This window comes from Triticum urartu, chromosome 5, assembly GCF_003073215.2.
Source record: "Triticum urartu cultivar G1812 chromosome 5, Tu2.1, whole genome shotgun sequence".
In the NCBI taxonomy this organism is placed as follows: Eukaryota; Viridiplantae; Streptophyta; class Magnoliopsida; order Poales; family Poaceae; genus Triticum; species Triticum urartu.
Window position 1 is genome coordinate 547,820,765 of NC_053026.1, and position 24,075 is coordinate 547,844,839.

At 47.0% G+C, this 24,075-nt stretch overlaps 3 protein-coding genes across 3 annotated transcripts; 2 read left to right on the forward strand and 1 right to left on the reverse strand.

Moving 5' to 3' along the window:
* Positions 1–11,381: 11,381 nt before the first annotated feature.
* Positions 11,382–14,342, forward strand: LOC125510566 (probable histone H2A variant 3). The gene is made up of 3 exons (XM_048675783.1): positions 11,382–11,505; positions 11,652–11,794; positions 13,815–14,342. Exons 2-3 carry the CDS (start codon positions 11,678–11,680, stop codon positions 14,109–14,111), a joined length of 414 nt encoding a protein of 137 aa, XP_048531740.1. The 5' UTR covers positions 11,382–11,505; positions 11,652–11,677; the 3' UTR covers positions 14,112–14,342.
* Positions 14,343–15,714: 1,372 nt separating this feature from the next.
* On the forward strand, positions 15,715–17,668 carry LOC125510565 (calmodulin-like protein 4). Its single transcript, XM_048675782.1, has 4 exons — positions 15,715–15,944; positions 16,969–17,126; positions 17,221–17,301; positions 17,394–17,668. Exons 1-4 carry the CDS (start codon positions 15,869–15,871, stop codon positions 17,532–17,534), a joined length of 456 nt encoding a protein of 151 aa, XP_048531739.1. The 5' UTR covers positions 15,715–15,868; the 3' UTR covers positions 17,535–17,668.
* A 558-nt stretch (positions 17,669–18,226) lies between these two features.
* Positions 18,227–21,630, reverse strand: LOC125510564 (ATP sulfurylase 4, chloroplastic-like). The gene is made up of 5 exons (XM_048675781.1): positions 20,923–21,630; positions 19,461–19,866; positions 18,940–19,200; positions 18,722–18,808; positions 18,227–18,632 (listed from the first exon to the last, which is right to left on the reverse strand). Exons 1-5 carry the CDS (start codon positions 21,435–21,437, stop codon positions 18,492–18,494), a joined length of 1,410 nt encoding a protein of 469 aa, XP_048531738.1. The 5' UTR covers positions 21,438–21,630; the 3' UTR covers positions 18,227–18,491.
* Between the last annotated feature and the right edge of the window lie 2,445 nt (positions 21,631–24,075).

A 24,075-nucleotide genomic window follows, 5' to 3' on the forward strand; every position in this document is an offset into this window, starting at 1 on the left:
TTGAGATCCGCAGTTTCCTTACTAGAGGATTCACCCTTATTTTTTAGGAACATACATAAGCTTGGCAATTTTAGTTGGAGGACTTGGAGTATTCTTTACGAAGGAAAAAGTGGTTCCCAAGTTGGTAATGATATTCTCAAGTTTATCGATTCTAGTGGAATCCTGATTTATTTTCTCATTAACTATGGGTTCCTTCTCCTTAATATTTTTCAAAGTGACTCCTACTTTAGATCCATATTGAGTGATTCGGTTGTGGATCTTTTTATCCAAATTTTCAATTAGCTCTACGGTAGCAACTTTATTTTCAATTATTTCAAGTCTTTGCATTACATGCTCCAAAGTTAACATAGTTCCATTAATCATAAGAGGGGGTGAGCCAAACAAATCTATCATAGCATTATAAGAATCAAAAGTATGACTACCCAAGAAATTCCCTCCAGTAATGGTATCAAGGATATATCTGTACCAAGGAGTAGTGCCTGCGTAAAAATTGCGGAGAAGAACGGAAGTGGATTGCTTCCTGGTAGATCTATTTTGAGCATTGCAAATCCTATACCAAGCGTCTTTTAAATTTTCTCCTTCCCTTTGTTTAAAATTAAGAACTTCATTCTCGGGAGATAACAAAGAAGATAGAGGACAAGCCATAACAACAAGCAAGCGAAAAAGAGGCGAACGGAAAAGAGAGGGCGAATAAAACGGCAAGGGTGAAGTGGGGGAGAGGAAAACAAGAGGCAAATGGCAGATAATGTAATGTAGGAGATAAGGGTTTGTGATGGGTACTTGGTGTGTTGACTTTTGCGTAGACCTCCCCGGCAACGGCGCCAGAAATCCTTCTTGCTACCTCTTGAGCACTGCGTTAGTTTTCCCTTGAAGAGGAAAGGGTGATGCACCAAAGTAGCATAAGTATTTCCCTCAGTTTTTGAGAACCAAGGTATCAATCCAGTAGGAGGCCACGTACAAGTCCCTCGCACCTACACAAACAAATAAATCCTCGCAACCAACGCGATAAGGGGTTGTCAATCCCTACAGGTCACTTACGAGAGTGAGATCTGATAGATATGATAAGATAATATTTTTGGTATTTTTTATGATAAAGATGCAAAGTAAAATAAAAGGCAAAATAACTAAGTGTTGGAAGATTAATATGATGGAAAATAGACCCGGGGGCCATAGGTTTCACTAGTGGCTTCTCTCAAGAGCATAAGTATTCATGGTGGGTAAACAAATTACTGTTGAGCAATTGACAGAATTGAGCATAGTTATGAGAATATCTAGGTATGATGTAACGCCCCGGATACAACTTTCCATATTTGTACTCCGACTCTTGCCTTTTCCGGAGATGTGATATGAGTTTCCCTTCATGGTTGGGCTTTCGTCTTCGTTTTTCATTTTGTTCGTGTCATGCATTTCATATCATGTCATCATGTGCATCGCATTTGCATACGTGTTCGTCTCATGCATCCGAGCATTTTCCCCGTTGTCCGTTTTGCATTCCGGCACTCCTACGTCCTCCGGTGCCCCCTTTTGCCTCTTTTTGTGTGCGGGTGTTAGACTTCCTCGGATTGGACCGAGATTTGCCAAGCGTCCTTGGTATACCACCGGTAGACCGCCTGTCAAGTTTCGTGCCATTTGGAGTCCGTTTGATACTCCAACGGTTAACCGGGGAACCGTAAAGGCCTCGTGTGTGTTGCAGCCCAACACCCCTCCAAAGTGGCCCAATAACCCATCCAAACCCCCTCCTTCCTCTCAGCCGTTCGATCACGATCGCGTGGCCAAAAACCGCACCCCATTTGGACTCTCCTAGCTCCCTCTAGCTATAAAAATGTCTCCTCCTCCATTCCCGGACAAAACCCTAAATTTCGCCTCCGCGCCGCCGGACACGTCCGGCGACGCCGGAAAAATTCCCGCCGCCGCGCCCACACCTATCGCAACGCGCCACATGGCGCTCCGCCGCCTCCATCGCCGCCGGCCCGCGCAGGGCCCTCCCCGGCCCGCGCGCCCGCCGCCCGCACGTCCGCCGTGCCCCGCGCCGCTCTGCCGCGGGCAGCCGCCTCTGCTGCTGCGCCACGACTTCAGTAGCCGCGCCGCCCGCGCCACCTCGCCGGTCGCCGCGCCCTCCGCCGCCTCGCCTTCCCGCGCACCGCCAAGCTCACCGTCTGGCGATCCCGCGCCAGGATCCGACCGGATCCGCCTCGGATCTACCTCATCCCCCCCCCGCACTCTTCAGCGACTCCTCCAGCCACGCCTCCGACGAACCTCATAAACCGCATCGACGAACCCTAGATCTATTTCGGAGAGGTCCATTTTCCACTAAGTCTTTGTCATCTGTTATATTTTCTAGCTCTATTCTACATGCCATAACTCCTCATCCGTAGCTCTGTTTTGCATGCATCATATATCAAAATGTTCATCTGGATGTGCTCTTCATTTTGTTCCATTGTGCCATGCTTGTTTGATTCCATATTGATGCCCAAATTGTTGATGCAAGAGGGCTATAAAATGTTAGGTGCTGATTCTTAACAGATCATGAGCATTTGTCATTTTTGCCATGATTTTTGTGTGCTGCATATGGGCATGAGCTCTACATGTGTTTTGGGCTATGCCATGCCATCTTTACAGGGGTGTATTCCATGTATTTGTTTGATCAATGTGGTGACTAGCACATGCATGCAAAGTAGCTCTCGTAATATTGCTGATTTCAGGGACTTAGAATTTCAGTCTTTGCTCTGCTGTTATTTTTATGCCATGTGTTCATGTTGCTACAGAGAGATCCATGCTTCTTTTGAGTATGTTCAGTAAGGATGAGTTGGACATATGGTTATGCTTTATCCATCCATGCCCCTGTTTGCAATTATGGAGTACCCTAGCATGACTCAATCTTGCTCTACTTTTGCTATAAAATGTTCCTAGCAGATTGTTTACGTGTTAATCAATTTTGCCAAGGTTGTTGTAGTTGATCCATGCATGCTATGAGATTGTTCTTGCTTTGGTTAGCCTCACGATCATGTCTTATTGCTGGTAGTATGCTTAGTTTGTCATGCAATGCCTTGTGTTGAGTGAATCGAGCTTGCAAAGAGGCCTTCATAATTCTGTTTTTGCCATGTCCAGTTTTCTGCTAAGTCTGACTCTGTTAACGAAACTTGCTATGTTTACATGGATGCCATCATGTCTTCTGATCCTTTTTGGCTTATGGTCAGTAAGGAACTTTTGTTATATTCTTTGAGTAGATTCATGCCATGCCTTGTATTGCTATGTTCTGTTCCTGTAGCATCTTGTTTACGTGCTCTAAACATTGCTTCCTGATGTTAATTCCTGACATGTTGTTATTTTCACCAAGTCTGTGATGCTGATATCTTTTGCACTTTTGCCATGCTTGTTTGAAACTTCTCTTGTGTGATTTAGACATAGCTCAGTGTTCATCTTTTGTCAAGCATCTTGAGTAGATCACTGCCATGTACTTTTTTGCTATGTTAGAGTGCAGTAGCTTAGTTTCTTGTTGCATTTTAGATGGCATCGTGCTGTTAATCGCAGAATTGTGCCATTCTTGTTTTGCTTACCATTTGCAAACCGTGCATCCAATTCCGGTGATCTTTATATCGATTTCGACCGAAATCAACTCATATTTCCAGCGGCACTCTTTGTTTGCCAAGTTGAGGCCTGGTTCCATCTTTCCCTTTCGGAGCACGCATATGCATTGCATATCACATCCCGCATATCATGCCATATTTTGCATCATATTGCTTGCGCATTGCATCGTGGTTGATTGTTGTTTCCTTTGCTTGTGTTCTTGCCTTGGGTAGAGCCGGGAGACGAGTTTGTGATCGAGGAACCCATTGAGTACGCTATCGAGGATCAAGCTTACGTCAACTCAGAGAACTTTGCAGGCAAGATGACCATATCCTCGAAATCACTTCTATCTTTGCTCGCTAGTTGCTCGCTCTATTGCTATGCCGCGATACCTACCACTTGCTATATCATGCCTCCCATATTGCCATGTCAAGCCTCTAACCCACCTTTCCTAGCAAACCGTTGTTTGGCTATGTTACCGCTTTGCTCAGCCCCTCTTATAGCGTTGCTAGTTGCAGGTGAAGATGGAGTTTGTTCCTTGTTGGACATGTTTATTGTTGGGATGTCATTATTATATCTTGTTTACTTTAATGCACCTATATACTTGGTAAAGGGTGGAAGGCTCGGCCTTATGCCTGGTGTTTTGTTCCACTCTTACCACCCTAGTTTCCGTCATACCGGTGTTATGTTCCTTGATTTTGCGTTCCTTACGCGGTTGGGTTATAATGGGAACCCCTTGACAGTTCGCCTTGAATAAAACTCCTCCAACAAGGCCCAACCTTGGTTTTACCATTTTCCACCTAAGCCTTTTTCCCTTGGGTTTCGCGGACTCAAGGGTCATCTTTATTTTAAACCCCCGGGCCAGTGCTCCTCTGAGTGTTGGTCCAACCTGTCAGCAACCTGGCAACTCTGGGCTGGCCTACCGGAATCTTGGACAATCCGGTGTGCCCTGAGAACGAGATATGTGCAGCTCCTATCGGGATTTGTCGGCACATTCGGGCGGCTTTGCTGGTCTTGTTTTACCATTGTCGGAATGTCTTGTAACCGGGATTCCGAGTCTGATCGGGTCTTCCTGGGAGAAGGAATATCCTTCGTTGACCGTGAGAGCTTGTGATGGGCTAAGTTGGGACACCCCTGCAGGGTTTTGAACTTTTGAAAGTCGCGCCCGCGATTATGGGCAGATGGGAATTTGTTAATATCCGGTTGTAGAAAACCTGAAACTTAATTTAATTAAAATGAATCAACCGCGTGTGTAGCCGTGATGGTCTCTTTTCGGTGGAGTCCGAGAAGAGAACACGGTCTCGTGTTATGCTTGAACGTAAGTAGTTTTAGGATCACTTCTTGATCATTATAGCTTCTCGCCCGTGCTTTGCTTCTCTTCTCGCTCTCATTTGCGTAAGTTAGCCTCCGCATATGCTAGTGCTTGATGCAGCTCCACCTCACTACCTTTCCTACCCATAAGCTTAAATAGTCTTGATCGTGAGGGTGTGAGATTGCTGAGTCCCCGTGACTCACAGATTACTTCCAAACCAGATGCAGGTGCCGATGATTCCAGTGCAGGGGACGCGGCCGAACTCAAGTGGGAGTTCGACGAGGATTTAGAATGTTACTATGTTTCCTTTCCGGATGATCAGTAGAGGAGCCCAGTTGGGGCGATCAGGGTCTTTTGCATTAGGGGTTGTCTTTCTTTATTTGGTTTCGTAGTCGGACCTTGATTGTATCTGGATGATGTAATGCTATATTTATGTATTGTGTGAAGTGGCGATTATAAGCCAACTCTTTATCCCTTTCTTATTCAGTACATGTGATGTGTAAAGATTACCCCTCTTACGACATGCCTACTACGCGGTTATGCCTCTAAGTCGTGCTCCAACACGTGGGAGATATAGCCGCATCGTGGGTGTTACATATGATCATGTATATAGGCATCACGTCCGAGACAAGTAGACCGACTCTGCCTACATCTACTACTATTACTCCACACATCAACCGCTATCCAGCATGCATCTAGAGTATTAAGTTCAAAAGAACAGAGTAACGCTTTAAGCAAGATGACATGTTGCGGAGGGATAAACTCATGCAATGTGATATAAACTCATCTTGCTATCCTCGATGGCAACAATACAATACGTGCCTTGCTGCCCCTACTGTCACTGGGAAAGGACACCGCAAGATTGAACCCAAAACTAAGCACTTCTCCCATTGCAAGAAATATCAATCTAGTAGGCCAAACCAAACTAATAATTCGAAGAGACTTGCAAAGATAACCAATCATACATAAAAGAATTCAGAGAAGATTCAAATATTGTTCATACATAAACTTGATCATAAAACCACAATTCATCGGTCTCAACAAACACACCGCAAAAGAAGACTACATTGAATAGATCTCCACAAGAGAGGGGGAGAACTTTGTATTGAGATCCAAAAAGAGAGAAGAAGCCATCTAGCTAATAACTATGGACCCGAAGGTCTGAGGTAAACTACTCACACTTCATCGGAGGGGCTATGGTGTTGATGTAGAAGCCCTCCGTGATCGATGCCCCCTCCGGTGGAGCTCTGGAAAAGGCCCCAAGATGGGATCTCGTGGATACAGAAATTTACGACGGTGGAATTAGGGTTTTGGCTCCGTATCTAGTAATTTTGGGGTACGTAAGTATATATAGGAGGAAGGAGTACGTCGATGGAGCAACAGGGGGCCCACGAGGGTGGAGGGCGCGCCCAGGGGGGTAGGCGCGCCCCCCTACCTCGTGGCCTCCTGGTTGATGTCTTGACGCAGGGTCCAAGTCCTCTGGATCATGTTCGTTCCGAAAATCACGTTCCCGAAGGTTTCATTCCGTTTGGACTCCGTTTGATATTCTTTTTCTGCGAAACTCTGAAATAGGCAAAAAACAGCAATTCTGGGTCGGGCCTCCGGTTAATAGGTTAGTCCCAAAAATAATATAAAAGTGTATAATAAAGCCCAATAATGTCCAAAACAGAATATAATATAGCATGGAACAATCAAAAATTATAGATACGTTGGAGATGTATCAAGCAATGAGGGGAGAGAGTGTCTACGTACCCTCGTAGACCGTAAACGGAAGTGTTTCACAACGCGGTTGATGTAGTCAAACTTTCTTCGCGCTCCACCGAGTACCGAATGTACGGCACATCTGAGTTCTGCACACGTTCAGCTCGGTGACATCCCTCGCCTTCTCGATCTTGCAAGGTGTCAAGGTTGTAGATGAGTTCCATCAGCACGACGACGTGGTGATAGTGATGGTGAAGTGATCCGCGCAGGGCTTCGCCTAAGCACCGCGAGAATATGACTGGGGTGTAAACTGTGGAGGGGGGGTGCCACACACTGCTACCAATTGATGTTGTGTGTTCTAGGCGCCCCCTTCCCCACATATATATAGGTGGGAGGGGAGAAGAGGCTTCTGATGTCTGAATACTATCGTCCTATATATCAATCTTTACCTCTCGATCATTTCGAAGCTCCTCGTCATGCCCATGATCCCATCCGGGATTCCGAATAACATTCGGTCAACAAATCGCATAACTCATATAATACGATATCGTCACCGAACGTTAAGCGTGCGGACCCTACGGGTTCGAGAACTATGTAGACATGACCGAGGCACCTCTCCGGTCAATAACCAATAGTGGAACCTGGATGCTCATATTGGCTCCTACATATTCTACGGATATCTTTATCGGTCGAAGCATTATAACAACATACGTAATTCCCTTTGTCATCGGTATGTTACTTGCCCGAGATTCGATCGTCGGTATCTTCATACCTAGTTCAATATCGTTACCGAAAAGTATCTTTACTTGTTCCGTAATACATCATCCTACAACTAACTCATTAGTCACTTTGCTTGCAAGGCTTCTTATGATGTGTATTACTGAGAGGCCCCAGAGATACCTCTTCGATACTCGGAGTGACACATCCTAATCTCAATCTATGCCAACCCAACAAACACCTTTAGAGATACCTGTAGAGCATCTTTATAATCACCCAGTTACGTTGTGACGTTTGATAGCACACAAGGTATTCCTCCGGTATTCGGGAGTTGAATAATCTCATAGTCGAAGGAATATGTATTTGACATGAAGAAAGCAATAGCAATAAAATTGAACGATCATTATGCTAAGCTAATGGATGAGTCTTGTCCATCACATCATTCTCCTAATGATGTGATCCCGTTTATCAAATGTCAACTCATGTCCATGGTTAGGGAACCTTAACCGTCTTTGATCAATGAGCTAGTCTACTAGAGGCTCACTAGGGAAGCGATGTTTGTTTATGTATTCACACATGTATTAAGATTTCCGATCAATACAATTCTAGCATCAATAATAAACCTTTATCATGAATAAGGAAATATAAAATAATAACTTTATTATTGCCTCTAGGGCATATTTCCTTCAGCAGGTTCACTGACCGATGTCAGGAATTTCTTCCAAAACATGGTTACTGATGGAACTTCATTTACTGATTGGATTTGATATTTATGTGTTTTTTAAAATTTATTCAACACAGTACATCCACATTGATGGAGACATCAACCCACAGAGGGTAACTGTTGTGAGAGTCCACAGAGGGCTCCACCCATGACGGGTCCACGAAGAATCACCCTTGTCTATTAAATCATGACTTCCGCCCACGAAGGGCTAGCCTCACTCGGGGTAGATCTTCACAAAGTAGGCGATCTCCTTGCCCTTTACAAACTCCTTGGTTCAACTCCATAAGATTTGGTGGCTCTTAAGTGACACCTAACCAATCTAGGAGACACCACTCTCCAAAAGGTAATAGATGTTGTTGTTGATGCTGAACTCCTTGCTCTTGTGCTTTAAAAGATAGCCTCCTCAACACTCAATCGCTCTCTCACAGATATGCCATGGTGGTGGGAGAAGGATTGGAGTGGAAAGTAACTTAAGGGGGCTAGAAATCAAGGATCAAATGGTTGGAGTGGAATCGCTTGATCTCAACACAAGTGTAGGTGGTTCTCTCTCAAAAATGGATATGGGAAGTGGTGGCTTCGTCCTGGTTGCTCTCTTTGAGAGTAAGTGGTGTGGGTGGGGTATATATAGCCATCACCAAAGATCTAGCCTTTACACACCTTTATGCACAACTCGGTGAGACTGGGTGAAAAACTCGGAGGCACCGACTAGTGTAAAAGGTTTGAACTTCAAACGCTTCGGTGAGACCGGATGGATCCACTCGGTGTGACCGGTTTGTGCTGACTTAAGCACTATCAGTGTTTTGGTAATTCCGAATGGTTTCACTCAGTAATTCTGAAAAATGAAGTCGATGAGTTACAGAAAGTTTGCACGTGCACTTCGGTGGGATCGAATGCCATCTCGGTGAGACCGAGTTTCTAGGGTTTAGGCAGTGGCTCTCTCTAATGTATCTCGGTGGGTCTGGTTGAATATGTTTCGGTGGGACTGAGAATAACTTTAGGGTTTTGGACAGATTGGATTGTGAGAGTGTGGTTGAGGTTTTTGGAGCAATATCTTCAAGCACTTGAGCAAACGACTCATGATCAAAACCTCACCCCTTTTAATAGTATTGGCTTTCCTATGGACTCAGTGTGATACTGGATCACTGAACCAAAAATGAAGAGTCTTGAAGCTTTTCCAATGCTTGTCCTTTGTAGCTTGAGGGCTCCACTTCTCCATCAATCTATTTGCCTAGGTTGAACTTTTCTTGAAATAAACTTAAGAAAAACATTAGTCCAACAACATGTATGTTGACATACATCGGTCCGAGCCCAAGCCGGGCCTAAAAAGTAGCTCCGCCCGAACACCGTGCTTCAGCCTACACACGTGAAAGCTCGGCTCGGAAATCAGGAAAACGAAAGCCCAAGCCCGACCCGAATATTCTTTTGGGTTGTAAAGTGAAACCCAAGCCTGGCTTCAAAGGCAATCCCCGACCCGGTTGTTTATGGGCATCGGGACAGTCCACGACCAGGTTTACGCGTATCACACGTTTCAACCGCCACCGCATGAATTTATGGAATAAATGTGAGATATCTATATTTGGCATCGCAAGGATTTATACCAAAGATATGCATATCAATACGTTTCAATCGCCAGCTCATAGCGAATATTCGATATTTATATTCCAGTCGCAAACGTAAAATACGGTGGAGTAAGGGGCATCCAAGGACGAAGTCAGGGGTGTGCAAGCTGGAGCCAACCACCCCCAACTTTTTCTCAAAAAGCACTCCTAGATCACGAAATTTATATGTTTGCCCCCTCCAACCTTTTACTTCTTCCATTGCCATCCCCCTTGTATGAGATTACTAGCCCCGTCTCTGGGGCATCAATGTGAACACAAACTGTATGAAATGAAAAAATCTCACAAGAACTCGTTAGTTGCATACAAATTTACTTAAAGTTTTTTCACGGTCTTTTATTTTTCACCATCTTTTATTTTTAAAAAGCATAGTAAAAAATCAGAAATTTGGATTGTGTCCTCTGCAAAAAAGTGAATTACACTATCCACAAAAAGCAAAGAGAAATTAGCTCATGATGTGGCTATCTTGCTCTAAAATGAATTACACCGTGCTTGAGATCATCGGTTGCACGCTCTTCACCTAAAAAGAAAAAGTTGCTGGGCTGCGTGAATATCCTCAGCAGCAAGGGTTGTTTCGGTGTTTCAGGCAGCAAATCGCCAGGGCATAGCAAATATTCGATATTTATGTTCCAGTCGAAACGTAAATGTGGTGGAGTAAGGGCATCCAAGGATGGAGCCAGGAGTGTGCAAGCTGGAGCCAGCCCCCCTCACCTAAAAAGAAAAAGTTGCTGGGCTGCGTGAATATCCTCAGCAACAAGGGTTGTTTCGGTGTTTCGGGCAGTAAATCGCCAACGCATAGCAAATATTCGATATTTATATTCGAGTCGAAACGTAAATGCGATGGAGTAAGGGCATCCAAGGATGAAGCTAGGGGTGTGCAAGCTGGAGCCAACCCCCCTCACCTAAAAAGAAAAAGTTGCTGGGCTACGTGAATATCCTCAGCAGCAAGGGTTATTTCGGTGTTTCGGGCAGCAAATCGCCAGCGCATAGCAAATATTCGATATTTATATTCCAGTCGAAACGTAAATGCGGTGGAGTAAGGGCATCCAAGGATGGAGCCAGGGATGTGAAAGCTGGAGCCAGCCCCCTCCCCCCCCCCCTTCCCCTCGGCCCAACTTTTTCCCAGAAAGCACCCCTAGATCATTAGCACAAAGTGCTTGAAATTTATATGTTTGCCCCCCTCCAACCTTTTATTTCTTCCATTGCCCCCTTGTATGTGATTACTAGCCCCGTCTCTAGTGCATTAATGTGAACTATATATAACACCATGAAATAATAAAAATCACACAAGAACCCACTAGTTGTATACAAATTTACTTATAGTTTTTTTCACCGTATTTTATTTAGAAAAACATAGTATAAACCCAGAAATTTGAATTGCACTCTACGCAGAAAAAGAAGTCAATTACACTCTCCCCAAAAAGCAAAGAAAAACGAGTCTGTGATGTGGCTATCTTGCTCTAAAATGAACTACGCCATGCTTGAGATCACCGGTTGCAGGTTCTTCAACTAAAAAGGAAAAAATGCAGGTTCTAAACTGCGTGATTATGCTCAGCAACGAGGGTTTCAGGCGGCAATTTCGAAAGCCCACAGTAGCAGCCGCTCAAAACCGGCTAGCCTTTACGATTAGCATATCAACCCCTTAGAACCAATATAAACTTTATAACAGCCCTTGTCAGAAGTTCTTAAGCACCACGAGGAGCTGCACGGAATAACCTCCTACCACAGGGGCCCGGTCGTCAATCTCCTCGTCTATAAAATCCCCACCAACCCGAGCCCCAGCCCCCGCACCAAGCAGAAAAAAAATCTCTCTCCGCTCCCCGCTCCGAGTCGCGTCGCGTGAGGAGAAAGGAAGGGAAGCCGGAAAGGTAAGGGTCTGCCCGCGAATCCCACCGGAACTCCACCAATTTCCCCCGCGATTTATCCATCCGGGCCGCGGGATCCGCCCGATTCCTCCCCCGATCTGCGCTGATTCGCCGCCCGACCCGTCGGATTCGGTCCTCCGTTTGTGCAGGGTTCTCGCCGAGGCGGAAGGAGGAGATGGCCGGGAAGGGAGGCAAGGGCCTGCTCGCGGCCAAGACGACGGCCGCCAAGACCGCCGAGAAGGACAAGGGGAAGAAGGCCCCCATCTCCCGCTCGTCCCGCGCGGGGCTGCAGGTGAGCGAGCTCGCACGCACTTGCTCTGCTTTACTTTCTCCGTAGGCGGGCTTAGATTTGCTTCGAATTCGAAGCGTCGCGCGCGCTGGCGTGCTGGCCGTGGTAGGGCACGCCTCCCGGAAGCTGTAGGGAGGTGATTGCGTGCTGTTCCTGTTGTTTATACTCGGCATGGGTTAGGTTCTTCGGTGAATTGGTTGCGCGGAAGCTAAGCGGGGTTTTAGAGATTCGGTAGGTTGTAGCGTCTTGCAGAATTTTTGTAGATCTGGAGAAGCATTTGCTCTCTCAGGATTTGGTTCGTGATATGCGTTGAGGTTTTGTAGATTTCATTGATAGAATTCATTGTGCATTGGTATATAGATAGGTGGTGAGTCCAAAGTTGTCCGAAGCGCGGAACGATGCCGCGGCCCCTCTTCCGGGGTGGTTCGGCTGGATCTAGGGTTTGGGATTGAGGTGCGGGACAACATGAGTCGACGGCGGGGACGCGACCCGTTCACGCGGAACGATGCCGCGGCCCCTTTTCGGGGGTGGTCCGCTTGGATCTAGGGTTGGGATTGAGGTGCGGGACGACACAAGTCGACGACGGGGACGTGACCCATTCATGTGGAACGATGCCGCGGCCCCTTTTTTTTGGGGGGGGGGTCCGCCTGGATCTAGGGTTGGGATTGAGGTGCGGGACGACAGGAGTCGACGGCGGGGACACGACCCGTTCACGCGGAATGATGCTACGGCCTCTTTTTCCGGGTGGACCGCCTAGATCTAGGGTTGGGATTGAGGTGCGGGATGACACGAGTCGACGGCGGGGACGGGACCCATTCACGTGGAACGATACCGTGACCCCTTTTCCGGGGTGGTTCGCCTGGATCTAGGGTTGGGATTGTGGTGCGGGACGACACGAGTCGACGGCGGGGACGCGACCCATTCACGCGGAACGATGCCGTGGCCCCTTTTTCGGGGTGGTTAACCTGGGTCTAGGGTTCGTGATATGCATCGAGGTTTTGTAGATTTCATGATGATAGAATTCCTTGTGCATTGGTCTATAGATAGGTGGTGAGTCCATAGTTGTCTGAAGCGTGGAACAATGCTGCGGCCCCATTTCGGTAGATGCAAATCGGGTTGGATGCAGATCAGGACGTAGATAAAATTATCACTAGAATCAATGCATGTAATTAGGCAACTAATTAATTAGTTAACCAACCACAGTATGCCTTGTCCCATCGTTGTTCTTGGGTCATCGTCCTGAGACTTTTGGTTGTGTTTTGATCCCTATGTTTGGCCACCGGCGATGCTTGACCCTCGTCCCGTCCCTCGATCCTGTAGACCTAGGAAAGGCAACTATTGATGAGACTGCAGTGGTGTTATGGTCATAATAGTGAAAGATGGGCAATTGGGGAATACTGATGGAGATCATATCACATTAGCTTTGGTCTGAGCGCTGTTTACTAGTTAGAGAGGAAGGTTGTGATTCTGTAATTTGCCCCTTTGGGAATGCATGTGGTGAGCTATGCTGGGAGACACAAATGATTGAATGAGGCTATTGTGGCTTTTCCCCCCTTAACTTCTTGCAAGTCATGAAGTAATCGACACGTCCTAGTTTTATTGTGTGTATGATATACTGTTGTCACATCAATCTCACTAGTCATGCTGAATCTTTCTTGGTATCATGTACTGTACTAAACAAGTGATAGTTTGTTAGCATACGCTGATCTGTGATACCGACTTGTGTACGTGCTTTCTGCTTTCACATCTGTTTCACACTCCACTTTAAATATGTGATTGCCAATTGGTCCATGGTTTTCAAATTTATGCATATATATTATTTATTTGGCCTTGCACTTTGCAGCATGGGTGCCTAAGTTGGTATGTCCGTATAGTCGGATGTTTTGACGAAATCCTGCTAAGACACTTGATTTTCGGTGTTTGCATCTTTCGATTTGATGTTACTGTTATGCAATTTTCGTGTAGGTCTCTTTTATTGTGAGGCATGCTCTGTGTACTAATTCTTGGCTATGTGATATTTCAGTTCCCTGTGGGCCGTATCCATCGTCAGCTGAAGCAAAGGACTCAGGCCAATGGCCGTGTTGGTGCTACTGCGGCGGTCTACTCTGCTGCTATCCTGGAGTACCTGACAGCTGAGGTTCTGGAGCTGGCTGGGAACGCCAGCAAGGATCTCAAGGTCAAGCGTATCACCCCTCGTCACCTCCAACTGGCCATCCGTGGAGACGAGGAGCTCGACACCCTCATCAAGGGCACCATTGCTGGTGGAGGTGTGATCCCGCACATCCACAAGTCCCTGATCAACAAGTCCTCCAAAGAGTGAACAGAAAAAATAGCAAAGGAGCATCTCTAGCTTGAACTGGACATTTTCTCAGTCGTCTGTCAGATAAGTTTATCGTCGTGTCATTTAGTGTTTAGCTGTGCTCCTTCCAGATCGAAGTCGTTGTCTGTCTGTGTAATGTTTACCTGGTACTGATTCAGTCATTTGGACATGGTGTTTATGTTCGTTCGTTGACTCTGTGATTGGACTCTGAATGCAAAAACCTTTTAAACATGTTCTGAGTATTTGTTGTTTGTCTCCATCAGCGCCCTCTGGTAGCTGTTTTTGTTCTGGTTTTTTCTTGAGTTGGTTTTTGTTATCGGTTTTTTCAAGTTGGTTTTTATTCTTGTGTCAGTATAGCCCAGTGGAAGGGGCTCAAGTCTAGAGCAGACAAATTAGGGATGCAAATCTGTGACCCTGGAGGGTACCCATTTGGGCCCTTAATTCTAGGCTGCAGATATTTATTTTGTCGGTCTACAACCGTTGAATGATTGATTCTGCTGCAGCAGTGTGCTGCTGTGTGTTCAGTATGCATGGCTGATCCTAACCAGATGCAGTAATCATCGGTGACGCACAAGTGCTGTTCGCTTGAGTAGCTCTTGGGTGACTAGACAAGACCCATACTTAAACAATTTATTTACATTGTTGTTGATCCAGCTTGTGTATGAAGAAGTCGTCAGTGCTGATTGTTTTATTAATGGCCGACTAAGTTCAAGTTACCAAACATGTTACTTTTCTAAGTCGTAGCTGCCCACTTCAAAGTTTATCCAGCCCGTCTGAAGCTACACCTGTTATGTTTTTTCCCTAGTCCTATGGACAGTGGCACACTCCAGGTGCGTAGCTGCAGTAGAGCAAGCAGTAGAGTTGCAACTTCTTCACTCACGTTTCACCTCCATCAGTCCTGCAGTAGAGTTGCTTACCCGTACACGCTTTGCTTCCCCTGTTTGTTAAAATCCTCAATTTGCTCTTTCTGGACCAATCAGGTTTCGAATTCAAAGTTTCAGAGCCACTTTGGTATGATCAGATTCATCTCGTCTAACCGGGCTGCTGATGAAGTACAGTAGCAGGTCGTTTGGCTAAATCCTGTTATAGCTCTAGAGCTTGGGCAGTCTGGGACACTAATCCCCTTTGATTTTTATCTCATCTCTATATTCATAAACGATGAAGATGAGGCCCGGCACAGAGGTGGAGTACTTCCCACTTGTGCAAGAGGTCCTGGTTTCGACACGGCCTCTCTAAATTACAGTGCGGTGATAAAATTTGCCTCGTATAGTCTTTTCCCAGACCTCACCTACCATCCTTCCTCTGTCCCTGAATGCAACGAAAACAAAAGGCAGAGTGTATATACGATTCATCAGCTCTTGGATGAGATCGGGACTGCTCTTGTGGTCGCTGTCGCGAGCACACCGCGGGGGAATGGCAGGGAAAGTGCAGGAAATGGCCGGGAAAACCAGGAGACCCAGCGCCAAGTTTTTCCACAAGCCGAGCCGCCCAGCGTCCACAGCGTGGCTAGCGCGTGTGCGTCCCTGTCCGTCTCCGAGCACACCGAGTGTGAGACCCAACCGAGGTCAGGTCATCTTTATTTATCTCTCTACCCGGCCCTTTTTCTCCCATGGCCATTGGCATTGGCATTGCAGGATACTTCCACCCAGCTTCCTTCCTCCCTCTCCTCTCCCCCATGTATTTCTTCTTGCTAGCCACAGCTTGCTTCTTCTCCTCCTTGCTCCACTGAACATTGATCCAGAGGCCGCGGTGTGCGCATGGAACAAGCGCTGACGGGCGAGCAGATGGCGGCGTTCCGGGAGGCCTTCTCCCTCTTCGACAAGAACGGCGATGGTCCGTCCGCCTACTGCTTTCCCCTCTCCTCGATCGATCGCTTTGCTTATTTTCAGTGTTTGTTCCTACTTTGTTGCTCATAGCTGGCTTTTCCAAGCAATGCTATTGTTTTACTTCCATTTCATCTTTCTTTTTTGCGGGTGTTTTGTCTTTTCTAGTATCTGTCGTGGACTACTAGATAGAAATCAACAAGGCTTTTGTAGCAACACAAAGCTCCGTATAGACGCAAAAACTCCTCAAATGCTTTGCGCAAAAAAAAAACTCCTCAAATGCAGAACTGGCAGTCCTAACCTGAATGAACCATAAATAAGACGGGCTCATGGTTTTCTAACGCGTCGCCGCTTGTCCAACTCTGTCTGCTCTAGAGCAAGCAGTATATGACTAATTTCAGATATTATAGCCTGTTTTTAGTTCCTCTCTCGAACGATGCTAGAGTAGTGGATTCAACCCTGCAATTCAAAGAATTTTATACAGAACAAACATGTAGGGTCCGTCTCATTCATATGAAACCCCCCTACTGCAGAGACCTGTTGTGCCAAACAAGCACTTGGTTTAGTCAAAGAACCCTTTAGCTTGTCACAGCAAGTGCTTTGCAGTCCACCTGCTTTCTTCAGAATTTTTTTTATCTCTGCAGTCCACCTACTTTCTACACACAAAAAATGCCCATACATGGCTCGCTAATCTAATGCCCAAGTTCCTCAAGTAATTTTTAGACAGAAAGTTCCTTAAGCAATCCATGACATTCCCTTCAAGAATCAAAACTGTTTTCTGATGGCTGTGGTGATATTACTTGTCACACACTTCTCTACTCGTATACATTTAACTAGTACTCCAGTTTATCATATCCTTTGCCTCCTCAAACCTCTATCTTTTGCCAAAATCTTTGACCGTGCTTCGCACGTGGTGTTGTCTTGGCCTCTCCGGGATCGGGAATTCAGGATAAGTATGAGCTAAATTGAACAATAATTATTTTTTGATTCTGATTGACATGTGAGATATTGGGACATTAATTTGTCACATGAAGGATGCATCAGCTTGGAAGAGCTGGCCGCGGTGACTCGCTCCCTCGGCCTCGATCCGACCAACCAAGAGCTCAATGACATGATGTGTGAAGTCGACATGGATGGAAATGGCACCATTGATTTCCAGGAGTTCTTGAGCCTCATTGCCAGGAAGATGCAGGTGAAGCTCTGCAATCAGATGAAATAATCAACTGTTTGATTTGATTCTACTAGCTCGAACGTGCTGTTACTTTTGATTTCCACGTGAATTGTAGGATGGAGATGGAGATGAAGAGCTCAAGGAAGCTTTCGAGGTCCTGGACAAGGATCGGAATGGTTTTATCTCCCCTGTTGAGGTGAGTATATTGGCACCCTCTTCTCAAGTTCAGATAATTCCCAAGCTCATTTGAGGCACTCCTGAATTTCATGTTGCCCATGTGAAATGCAGCTGAGGACGGTGATGATCAATCTCGGGGAGAAGATGACCGACGAGGAGGTTGAGCAGATGATCAGGGAGGCGGACACTGATGGCGACGGGCAGGTGAACTACGACGAATTCGTGCTCATGATGAAGAATGCCGAGCGCTGAACAAAATTAAATATGCTGTTTGCTCTAAAAATATACATGCTGGCGATAGATGTGATTCATCTTAGAAGCTGTTTGTGCACTATATAAACGGCAATTGCCACATATATTTACACCACGTTCTTTGGTTCTTGCAAGCTATGTTAGCCGTGTTTACCTTGTTTTACAATGTCTATCGCGTGGTCAGGTGTGTACCAAATGAATGGCATTAGCTAGAACAGTCATTTTTATCTTGGGGGGGGGTGGGGGGGGGGGGTGCACAGCCGATTCCAACTGAGACTAAGATGAATGGCAGGCAGACTATGCTGGAGTTAGGGCATCTCCAAGAGCATCCCCTACTCTTCCCCTATATGTCCGTTTCGGATTAAAGGGACAAAAAGCCCTCCTCCAAGGAGAACCACTACTTCTGCCTAGCCTGCGGTGGTGGCTTGAGAAAGAAGCAGCAGAATGAGGAACACAAAAATGGATCATCCAACGGTACACACAAACTCAACTGTATTTTCTAACTCAGTCAGTCCCTAAAATAATCTCTCATGTCAATTTCATCACTTACGCTTGAATGTATCCTTTTCATTTTGCCATGATCTATATGTATATCATGTGCTCCAGTGAAAAATATAACACCATGGAACTAAAGTCATGAAGAAATTTGAATATCAAACCTAAGAAGAGATCTTAGCAAGCACATCAAGCACTAGATAAATTACCACCACACTATTATATGTCGTTATGTACAAATCCGAAGAGGATACAAAACCCATCCTTATTGGCACCACAAGCACATGATGGGCTCCAGGGGGCAACACTGCTAGCAGATATACTAGTAAGCAGTACAAACCACACGGGGAGTGCTGGGGATCATGCCCAAATGTCAAGTCTTACCACCAATACACAATCATATATCATCGGTTCATGACACGTGATACAACGATATTACTTATCCGAAGCGTCTTTCGGCTTCTACGCTGCAACTGCCTCTCGCAGTTTGCTGCTGCCTTCTGGCGGTGCCAAGCTGTCGTAGTACTCAACGAGGACCTTCCAGCCACCAGGGCACATAAAACCATCTGGTGGGCTCTCACGGTTCTTGGCAAGGCTGCGCATCTGTTTACAGAGGCAAGGGTGTCAGGGCATGGCTAACAAAATGTTGGTGCCAAAGTTAATGATGTGCCAACGACACCGAAATGAATTACCTTTGTGCCAGAGATGAACAGGAAGTCTTCTTTCCTTGATGGATCAAAGAAATTCATCTTGTTATGCTTTGTGTCATACGCAGCAACCTGATCCAAAATAAGAATCAGAAGACAGGTCAAGAAACCAAAATATGTCAAGGATATTCTATTTCAAAATTGAATAACAGTCGTTTGTGTCAAGATCAGAATGAGGTGTCTGGTCTGGAAGGATTACCCACCTTGAAAGGAAGGATATTGAGCCTCTCAAGCCCAGGAGCCATACTCAGTACTTTTTTCCCGTGATCAGCATCATAAAGGTCCCTCTTTTCGGTCGGGTGGCCCATACCAGCAGGATCCCTTCCGACAATATAGAAGTTTGCACCAGCATTAATACGAGCCTTGGCATGCCACTGCACCTCAGTTGGCCCAGCATAATGCATTGGTGAAGGGAAGATTGCAACCACAGTTGATTCTGGGTTTAGGACACCTTCCTCAAGAACCTGGCAAAATGAAGAAGAAACGTCACAACAATGCAGGAATTATCCTTTTTAATGTGTCTATCCTAGTGTAATCAAATAAAAGTTTTCACCGTAAGTTTCTATGACATACTCCCTCCATCCCAAAATAAGTGTCTCAACTTTGTACTAACTTTAGTACCAAGTTGTACTTAAGTTGAGACACTTATTTTGGGACGGAGGGAGTACTAGGAGTCTTTTTTTTTCTTTAGAAAAAGGACGGTAGGATCATTATAACGCAATACCTTCTCATGCTGCTTCATTCTCACACTAAGAGGCACGTCATCTGCCTTTGTGAATCCTCCCAGTGGATGGAGAAGAAGAACAGGGTTTTTGTAGCCCATCTCAAGAAGGCGCCTCCGTGTATCAGTCATGAGCAGCGCATGCCCATTGTGCACAGGGTTACGAAGTTGAAAAGCAAATACTGCATCTGCATTGCGCCTGGCAAATTCTTCACGCAGCTGTGATGGAGACAAACGATACTGATCCAGACCATCATTATACTTGATTGGTTCTATAACCTCCAGGTCTCCACCAATCAGCCAATCACCAGCATTTGTAATGGCCTCCTCTACGTACGGCAGTCCGCGTGCAGTTGTTCCCCAAGTCCGTGCGATTCTTTCTTCCTTGTTATGCTTGTAGATCTCAATACTGAAGAAAGAAGGGGCGAGTGTTAAAAATGAGTTGCAGTTGTAGAGCATTAAGTACAGTAAAAGAAAACCACACTCCTTATCATATAAATAGGCTATGCTTGTTTCCAACACGTTGGAAGCCATGTGTAACATCTGCTCAAGACTAGAGATTCCGTCAACAGATAGCGGCGTCTTACGTCGATGTCATTATGTCACTTTAGTTATCAGGTGACTACATTTCTGGGCCAGCATCATTTTCATTTTTAGCGTTCAATGTTTAAAAGAAGTCTATACTTAAATGGCAAATACAAGAGAATCACGGTGATGTAAGTACGAGGCATCGCACGTCCTAAAGTACTAGGAATGGCGGCAAAAAAACGACAAAACGGTATCTATTCAAGGAAACGATACGATAAGATATGTAATTTAATATGCCTGAAGGTATTGTCAAGTTTAATACGACCGAAGATATTACCAAGTTTACTACGACCAACGGTATTACCAAGTTGACTACGACCAAAGGTATTGTCGACTTTACTAATCATCTATTGGAGGATGCATGATTGGAATACCACGGATATCTGAAGTCTGTCAACATATACAAATATACTGTTAAAAGTATGAGTGAAGTCCTCACTATCATAGCCCCATTCCACAAAAGCAGAAACTGTTACAAATTTAGTTTGACTGTCAAATAACCACTTGAGGTAGAAAATTGCGCCCGCATTCTTGGCAAAAGAAATATATACTTACACTAAGTTCACATAAGACCTAGAATTGTGTATGAAGATAAGCTATGTAGCTATTGAAATGTGCAAACCATATGTTTCAGGTTGAAGAAACCACCATTGTCAGCAGGAGCCTAAATAAGGTCACAACACAAGCCCCCAATTCCTACCAGAACATCGTAATAAATTCTACTCGTATCTTAAAATTGGCAGCTACATTCAGTCGTGACCTACCAATGCGTAATTGCACATACGGGGGCATGTGAGAAAGAAAGGATTGGCAGACATGAATCGGAGAGAGGGGAAAAAAAGAGATAGAGAAGGAAGGGGATGTGTTGTGTTCTCACTCGCTGAGCACGGCGACGGGGCGGTCGTGGGCGTCGACGAGCGCGACGGCGGTGGCGCCGTCGGCCTGGATGGCGCGGCGCTGGGCGTCGTCGAGGGCGAGGACGATGGGCACGGACATGTTGACGAGGGTGCCATCGGCGCCGCGGACGGCGTTGAAATGAAGTGCTTGGAGGAACTCGGTCTCGCGCATGAAGCCGCGCAGCGGGCTGGCCCAGCCCTCGCTGAGCACGTGCAGCCACTCGGTGTCCACGCGGCCCAGGCGCACGCGGTGCGGCAGCGCCGCCGCCTCCCGGCGCAGCGCCGCCCGCCGGCCGCCCTCCTCGGGCGCCACCAGCTCCACCAGCCTGCCCCCGTCCGGCTCGATCAGGCCGCCGGCCCGGCACCGCACCCCGCGCGCCGCCGCCCTGCCGCCCCTCACCGCGACCCCCACCCGCGCCGGCTGTCCCTGACCATGGCCCCTGCCCGGCCGCGCCAGCTGCGGGAATCTCACTGCGAAGGCGGCCTGCGTCGCCATGGCTGCTGCTGCTTCCCGTCGACGATTTGGTCTCTCTCAGATTCCACCTCCCCCCACTACTTATATCGTGTCGGGGCGTTTGTGTTTTCGTCTCGCTCTTGCCTTGTGGCTGGCGGGCGGCCTGACCTTGGTGGTGGGTGCGTGTATAAAAAATGGGGGGGAGGGCGAAGGTGAACCTGGATGGGATTGCGGGGAGGGTGCGGGGCGGAGGCCATGGGCGCGGTGAACGTGGACAAGGGGGGTGGGGGCTGCGCTAATGGGGGCTGATGAGGATGATGGAGCGGGCTGGGAAGTGCCTTCCTCGCAACCTTGCTGCAGTTTCGGAAATTTTTTTTTTGAGTTACACTTGGACTTGGACTGGTGTCCCGAACGACTTTCGTGACGTCTGAACTTATGTGTCTTTTGTCGAGGTTGGATCGTCTACGCTGTGGGGGTTTATGGCCCTTCATGGCTCCTTCTTCCTTGACCCTCAAAAAACCCTCGATTACATGGGCACAAATCATAGACCACAACACACACCATTAGAGCATCTCCAACAGCCGCCCTAAACAAGCGCCGCGCAGTAAATTTGGCCATTTTAGCGCGCGTGCAACCGGTAGGGTGGCTCCAGCGGGGGCGCAATAACCGCGCGCGCGGCATATGGAGTTGGGCGCGCGATCCGAATCGCCAACTCGCACTGTGTATTTGGGGCGCCCGCTTCTGCGCGCGGCACACACGAGCGCTCGCGACGCACTCTCTCCTCCTCGCCACCTTCGCCCCGCGCGCGCCGGCGCCGGCGAACTTGACCCCATGGACGCACGCGCCGGCACCCCGCTGACCCCATCCTATAGCCGCGACCCCTCCACCGCCGCAAACCCTAGCGCGGGGAGCGTTGGCCTCGCCTCCGCCGGAGCTCCTTCGAGCATCGGCCTCGCGCGTGGCCTCTTCATGCCGCCGCGGATGACCTCGGCGGCGGGTGGCGTCGCGCCGGCGCCCCCCCCCCCTCGAAGCTCCCCAATGCGGCGCGGCCGAAGAAGGGCAAGACATCCGCGAAGAAGAACAAGGCAGCGGACGGCTCCGGCACCTCGAAGGCGAGGAGGAAGAAGCTTGCAGGGCGTGTGACGGGCGCGGCGGCTACTGAAGCGCCGGCGAGCTCACTCGTTGAGCCGGTGGCCGACGCGCACAACGTGTTCGACAATATGCCTCAAAGGTAAAAAAATTCCCACTTTTCTTTTCTTGTCATTTTTTGAATGCATTTATATAGATAGCTTATTTGCATTGTTCTATGTATTTTGTAGTCTCAACGATGATGTATACATGTCAACTATGGGTGTTGGCTCCAACAATTCGCATTGGTCTCAAACCAGTGACATGCATTTTGAAGACCATGAGTTCGAGGTGGACGAGGATGGTGAGGGCATTGTCGATGCGGCGAAAGGAAGAGCGGGCAATTACACCAATACCGAAGACATCTTACTATGCAATACTTGGTTGCAAGTGTCAAGGGATCCATCCGTTGGAGGTGGTCAAAGTAGAGATGCTTATTGGGGGCGGATGAAAGAACACTTTGATGTTCACAACGTGAGTGGAATTGACCGCTCCGAGCGATCACTTCGGTCCTGGTGGTCGACAATCAACAAGGATTGCCAAAAGTGGGCAGCCGCACAAAAGGCGGTTGACAAGTTGAACCCAAGTGGCACCAATGAGGACGATAGAGTAAGTGGCATTTCATCCATGTTCATCATACTTGTTGTTGGTGTTTGAAGTTCTAACTTGCTTTGTTTTCATGTAGTACAACATTGCACAAAACTTGTTCAAAGGAGAGGATAAGAGAACCAAGAAGGGGAAGATCAAGAAAGGAAGGATATTTACCTTGCCTCATTGCTATGAAGTGTTGAAGGATGATGAGAAATGGAAGAAGCGTGATGATTTGGATGATTTGGATTTGAGCAACAAACGCAAGCGAACAATTGAGTTGGATGATGATGATGAGGAGGAGGATGGTGCATCAAGTGACAGCAAGAGAAGCCCCACACCCAACTCGGTTTCATACTTGAAGCCAAAACGACCGGATGGGTGCAAGAAAGACGCAAAAGAAAAGAAGAAGAGGAAAGGAGATGATGAGTTCAAAAATGCTATGGAAGCTATTGTCAAGGCAAGAAGAGAAGCCAACGAGGTGAGGAAAATGGCAAGGAAGCAAGATGTTGCGACCGTTGAGAGGAGGTTGGCGGCCGAGGAGAGGAGGGTGGCGGCCGAGGAGAGGAAGATGGCTTTGAAGGAGAGGAAGGTGAGCAATGAGGAGCGAACTAGATTGTTGGAATGGGAGAATGTAGGATCAAAAGTATGTCTAGAGGGGAGGTGATTAGACTACTTGACCAAATAAAAATCTAGCCTTTTCCCAATTTTAGTTCTTGGCAGATTTTAGCTATCTTAGCACAAGTCAAGCAATCTCCACACAATTCAAGCAATCATGCAAAAGAGTATATGAGCAGCGGAAAGTAAAGCATGCAACTTGCAAGAATGTAAAGGAAAGGGTTTGGAGGATTCAAACGCAATTGGAGACACGGATGTTTTTGTCGTGGTTCCGATAGGTGGTGCTATCGTACATCCACGTTGATGGAGACTTCAACCCACGGAGGGTAACGGTTGCGCGAGTCCA